Source organism: Habropoda laboriosa, unplaced genomic scaffold, assembly GCF_001263275.1.
Source record: "Habropoda laboriosa isolate 0110345459 unplaced genomic scaffold, ASM126327v1 scaffold67, whole genome shotgun sequence".
NCBI classification, from domain to species: Eukaryota; Metazoa; Arthropoda; class Insecta; order Hymenoptera; family Apidae; genus Habropoda; species Habropoda laboriosa.
The window spans coordinates 3449430-3455454 of record NW_017100242.1 but is presented as its reverse complement, the minus strand read 5'-3'; the positions used below and the strand labels follow the sequence as shown (position 1 = coordinate 3455454).

Sequence of the window (6025 nt, the reverse complement as noted above, 5' to 3'; positions counted from 1 at the left end):
CACATGCTTGGTGCGTTAAAATGGTGGGTATCGTATTTAAACTGCCGTGCAATTCCTTGCTAATTTCGTATTACTTCTTATCAATGGTTAATCACACTTTGTACAAACAAATGTTTAATTATATATATATATTGTCAGTGAGTGTTAAATCGATCTTAACAGATCTTTCGTGTGACGACACATTAGCTAGAGAAATATCTATGGATTCAGTCTAATACCAGGACATTCTAATACTAAATGGTATTAATTAGTCTTATCAGTGACTTAATGTAATTAGTGACGATATTAACCATTTACGACGATGATACTTCTGATCGTGATTAATGACGGTGGTAATGATAATATATTAGTGAATTAAACAGTAATTTTTTTTTTTTTTTTTTTTTTTTTTTTTTTTTTTATAATTTCGCAATTTTCAATCTGGGACGAGGAATTAGACATCGTACTATTTCCGAGCAAAACATCTGCTCGACAAACGTTATCATTTTTCTTTCCCAATTATTTAAAACTGATAGTCGAATTACATCAATACTCACAGATTCGCCTTTAGCACCTTTCTCTCCCTTCGGTCCCTGGAATTGGTACGTCAAAGAATTTATTCGTTAAGTGACGGTCGTGCCTCTCTTCGTTTCTTTTTCTACATGCACGATATTGAAAGTTGCTCTCTCTCTCTCTCTCTCTCTCTCTCTCTCTCTCTCTCAAATGCATAACACGTGACTACGATCACGAATGCGTGGAATTAGTTGGAAGAAGAAGAAGAAGAAGCAAGCAAACGTAAGCTAAGAATGTTAGCCCCCTTTTTTTTTTTTGTCACTTTTGGCCCTCCCCGTTTCGCGTTTTGTGTCACAATTTGGCCGATCGGTGTTTGCATTCACTATTCAACGACATTCCTCGAGAACACGAGTGTAAAAGTGGAGAGGATATATGTATGCGCTTCTCCCTCTCTTCGAGATTGAAATTCGATTAGTTACTTGTTTACTGTTACGACCAAATTTTCGATGTAGTTACTTTCATGCGTAGGTTTCGTTATAGTTACCGTGAAGCAACGAAATAGAATTGTTCGTCGTTAGTGTGAATGCGCGTTGAAAGGTGGAAGTTACTTTTTGGAAGAATTAGCTTGCAACAAATTGTGGATATTAGCAGATTTCGTGTTAGATACTCTACGTATCTGTACAGTTAAGCGTTTGTGTAAAATCTATAGTCGGACAGGTATGGCAGAAATGCTCCTAATTAAGAAACGATTATTGAGATTTAACAATAAATAATAATAAATCAAATTAAATTTATGACATATCGGTCGATAAGTCTAACTCACAATTTTCTTATTTCGAGAAACAGAGAATGTCATTAGAAATGATCGAATAAATAGCATCAAATTTGCTACTGTATCGTATCCAATGTTACCAGAACTTGTCTTCACACGTTCACTGGCAAGAAAATCGCGCAAGTTTTGCCGTGGGTGGCAAAAGTTTGTCTAAAGAAAACAGCAAAACTTCTTGAAATTTAATATCAATCAACTCCGGATATAGTTTTGCAGTGGCATTTATTGATATTTCGAAGAGAACAAAAATATTGCGAGACTCAGGTCGAAATTTTCGGAAATATTCTGAGACTTGGGTCGAAATTTTCGGAAATGTGACTTACACCACTATAATTTCAATCCCTTCATATAGAAACGCTATATATCGTCTAACGCGGCTCTGGGTCACAGTATCTTTCATTCGTTTCACAATTTTCCACGCGATAGTATAAAATAATCGAGTTTAAACTGTAAATCACGTTTCACTCTATAATTGCCCTAACAATAGGGACAGGGAGCTGAAACTTGACAGAAAGGGTGTACTTCGAGAGGCCAATCGATCGACATGTCGAAAGTTCAATCCGATTTAGGGGCATTTTTCCCATGCTCGTTCGATTACATCTTTTCGCCGATAATGTCGAGTATTCTGACGTTATCGTGTGTTACTTACAGCCACACGTGGAAGCCGTGTAAACAGTTATTCGCGGATTTTAACGAAATTTCGTTAATCGATAGGAAAACGGAAAATATTCGACGCACGTCCAGTTTGCAGCGGATGAAATGCTTCTGATTTCATTATTTCGCGAGAATGCAATGTGCGCAATATGAGATTGTAACGCGAAATATTTCAATACTTTTAACGGAAGTGAAATTTGTAGGAAGCAGAAGAGAAGAAAATTTTGATTCGTCGAAAATTCGAGTTACAAAAACCCACCGTTACGATCCTGTAACTATAATTCCTGTCGATTTTAGGTGAAAAATTTTCGCTTCACGTATCACTGTTAAATACGAGTCCGACTATTTTTCCATCCTCCATCTGTCGATTAAAATCCGAGCATAACACTTCACGCGATTCCTTCGTTAACGATCAATTTTTTTCATTCTCCATTGTAAACTCAAAATGTCAACATTGACAATTCGCAACGCAACTGTAAATTTCACATTAGCAACAACACCGTCTCGAACACTGCGTACACAGATACACAGTCTCATATCGTCCCAAGAAAATTGAAAAAAAAAAAGAAAAATGAAAGCTCAAAACTTAACACTATCCTACGAACAGAAGAAAAAGTTCAATTTCTTTCAGGCTACTAATGGATACAAAAATTACTTCATATCAGTACATATTTCTTTTTTCTCAAATGACTGTAATTACTTCAAATTTTCTGATACAATGCCAAGATGTAGAGTTGCATATTTCGTAATCCAATTGGAGATCGCAATTGAAATCTAAATTTAAGTGTGTCGTATCAGAAAGATTTCTCATTTTTCAAGCATTACGTTCCACTCGAAACGATACGATCGGGTAGGAAATCAAAAAAAAAAAAAAAAAAAATATCTGGTTAAAAGTAACAAGTGCTTTCCCCCGTATTTCAGAGTTACTTTCTCGAAAACAAGCTTCTGGCAAAGGTTCGCAGGATGAACGAAAACAGATCGTGCAAAAAATATCGTTGGTGTAAAGAGGGAGAAAGGCGCAGAATGTAATTTCAGCCCCTCCTTTTTTTCTTTCTTTTCTTTCGTTTTCTTTTTCTTTTTTTTTTCTTTCGTGCAAAGGGAGTAAAAAGACGAGTTTTGGGACAGTCCCCGGGGTAGATCAGGCAGATGTATCGTCGTTACCCCGGGCTGGTTAGACTTTGTCGCAGTCACACCGAGGGGCGAGCGATAATCGAATGCCACTGTACCTCCGCGCCAGGAATTCCATCGGTACCCTGGGGATAAACAGAATGTGCCGTTGGTGTTGTCGAGACAACAGTGTAATCGAGTTTCAAACCGGATGAAATATTGTTCTAGACGTTTAAACTGTTACATCGACGGTAATCGACGAGGGAACGTTGAATTTCGGATCCGTTAATTAATGAAACGGGAAGGGGGAGGAATTGAACGACTTCGATTCCACGCGAAATGCAATTTTCACCGAATAAATTGTTCGGGACTGACAATCGGTAAAAGTATTGTCGTAATATCAGCCCGGTATTGATTAATGACAATTATTGGATAACGATAAATCGTCCGAATGTATTTTGCAGCGGTGAATTCCAGATAGCACAGGACGTCTTAGAGGTGTTCTTTGTTACTGCACCTCCATTTTGGATTTGAACGTCTCGAAGATGTACGATTTGGGACGCTTTAATTGCGGTCTTGGAGACGTTTTTAAACCGTACAGTGCCTTGTTTAATGTGAAATTGAAACGACAATGGTAAATAAAATTTCTGAATTTTTTAAAATTAAATAGTTCAGTTTTTCTTTTACATATTTCGGGCTTGCGAAGAATTTAAGAGGTTTTCAAGATTCTCTAAAGTCAGCGCACAGTGCCTATAGTTCTGAATTTGTCTTTAATCTAAAATTGAAACGACAATTGTAAAGAAAATGTTCATAGTATAATTTCGAATTTGCGAAGAAACCGATATAAAAAAAAAATCACAATCTTCAATAATCCTACGTTCACTTTTCAAATGAAATACAGTTTTGCTCTGTCTTTACGCCCGATTTGCAACAGTGGACGTCGTCGAGACGTCTTTTCGACGTCCTCGAGTTTTCACCCGAACGTCCCTGAGAGACGTTGAAAGAAGACGTCTGTGCGCTACCTGGAATTTCTCATAATGAATACTTACAGGTAGGCCAGGGTCCCCTCTTTCTCCCTTTGTGCCTGGTTCTCCTTGTGCACCCTGTAAGCACGAAGAAATATAACGAATATTGTACATTATACGTATAAGTTTAAACAATACCGTTAAGTTTGCAACCAGCTTAATCTATGCCTGAACGATGAAATCGTAGTGTGAGCGTAGTAATCGAGGATCCGAAAATCATAAATATAATGTATGGTTAAACGGGTCTCCCCGAAGATTGCTCACCTTCATGCCGTCTAATCCTGATGTCCCCTGAAAGGCAGAGGAAATCTTGTCAAATTCATTGAAGTTACCTGATATGCCGATTCAAATGTCATTTATTATTCGGAAATATTTGATTAAACGATCTTTTGCGTTATCATTCACACCAATATTGCATCTTGCCAAGCTCTCCGAACACGTATCCTTATTTTTCTTCTTTTACAGAAAACCGAATATATCCGTACACGCAAAGAAATAAAATGAAATATACCAATTACTTTACGATCGATCTCCTTTTTAAATAAAGGTATATCCAAAAATGTAATTCAAGTTTTACAAGTGTTACATTATCTTAGTTTGATTTTACCACAAATTTCAGAACAGACTGAATTAATTATTGATTAACTCGGTTTTATTTCAATTTTGTCTTTTTTCCAACACATTCACCGCAGACTTCGATGAACCAATTTTCAGACACAGATCTTTCAAACTCGCGTCTCATCGGTCACCGGTGACCAACGGTGCTAATTACAGTAATTTAACGTATGTACATGATTGTTTCTATCTTGAAAATTACGACTAACTCTAACGCGAACACCTTTTACAATCGATCTACTCTGCCGCGTTGAACGTGGAACGATCTACTGAATCTGAAGAAATCGATCGAGTGTGAGGTACAACTTACGCGGTAAATGTGTTAAACGATACTTGAAAATATATACTGCAATTGGCATCGATCGCTGTGCAGATCCACGATAACGCAGGTATTAATTAAAAGAAGAAAGTAAAAGCTTGAAAATTAGTTTAATATCGTTATTTGTAGCTTCTTCTTCCGAGAGCAAGGCAAGAGTACAATCGGTAGGTGTTAGCTATAGGAATAGATAAAGAAGGAGCTTAATTAAATTCAAGAAAAAAAGAAAAAAGTAAAAACACCAGCGAAATTTATGGTTTGTATGCCAATCACGACTTAAAAAATATCTTCGCTATGTATGTATTACAAGATGGCGTAACGATCCAACAATTAATTACATTTACCATCGTGGTTGCAGCAAATTAACACGTGTTAATTTCTCTTTTTGTTACATGACAGAGTTCATGATCAAAGGTTCAAAAAATCGATCTTTTTTTGTTTTTTTCCAATGAAGAGTGCACAATCTCAGACAGAGTAAGGAAGAAAACATAAAAAAAAAAAAAAAAATGAGAACAAAAGAAGAAGAAGAAGTAGAAGAGAAGAGTGGTAAGAGATGTAAAAATTAACAATGATCGTCGGATCGCAGCCGGAGCAAAATGCAAAGCGGTAAAAATTTCACTACGAGGTTTTGTGAGAAGCGTTAAATATCGAAGGGCATCGTATAGAAGCAAAGGACACAGGCACATGCACATTCTGTTTATTAATTGGGACAATGTAAAACAAAATTTGTTAGAGTCAAGTATTCCTTATATCGTAAATACGCGGTCGTATTCTCTTTCTTTTTTTTCTTTTTTTTTTCGTCTTTTTCTCTTTGCTCGTATAATTTTCTCTTGTTAATAACAACCAAGACGCGTCTCACTTTTTCACGATTAATACGTACATACGCACGCACGAAAGTTGTTATCATATGCTTCTCTTTTTTTTTTCTCTTCCGCATACCTTTCTATTTGTTTCGACGTGTCATGCATGTGTGCCTGTGTGTGTACA

At 36.6% G+C, this 6025-nt stretch overlaps 1 protein-coding gene across 3 annotated transcripts in view; it reads right to left on the bottom strand.

Moving 5' to 3' along the window:
- Positions 1-6025, bottom strand: part of LOC108571965 (collagen alpha chain CG42342-like) — a 145851-nt gene that overhangs the window by 1941 nt on the left and 137885 nt on the right. For all 3 annotated transcript variants that reach the window (XM_017934129.1, XM_017934130.1, XM_017934131.1), the window contains 4 exons: positions 4372-4398; positions 4132-4185; positions 3202-3228; positions 537-572 (listed from right to left, as the gene is read on the bottom strand). In XM_017934129.1, the coding sequence (XP_017789618.1) occupies positions 537-572; positions 3202-3228; positions 4132-4185; positions 4372-4398 (144 nt within the window). The remainder of the gene's footprint in view (positions 1-536; positions 573-3201; positions 3229-4131; positions 4186-4371; positions 4399-6025) is intronic.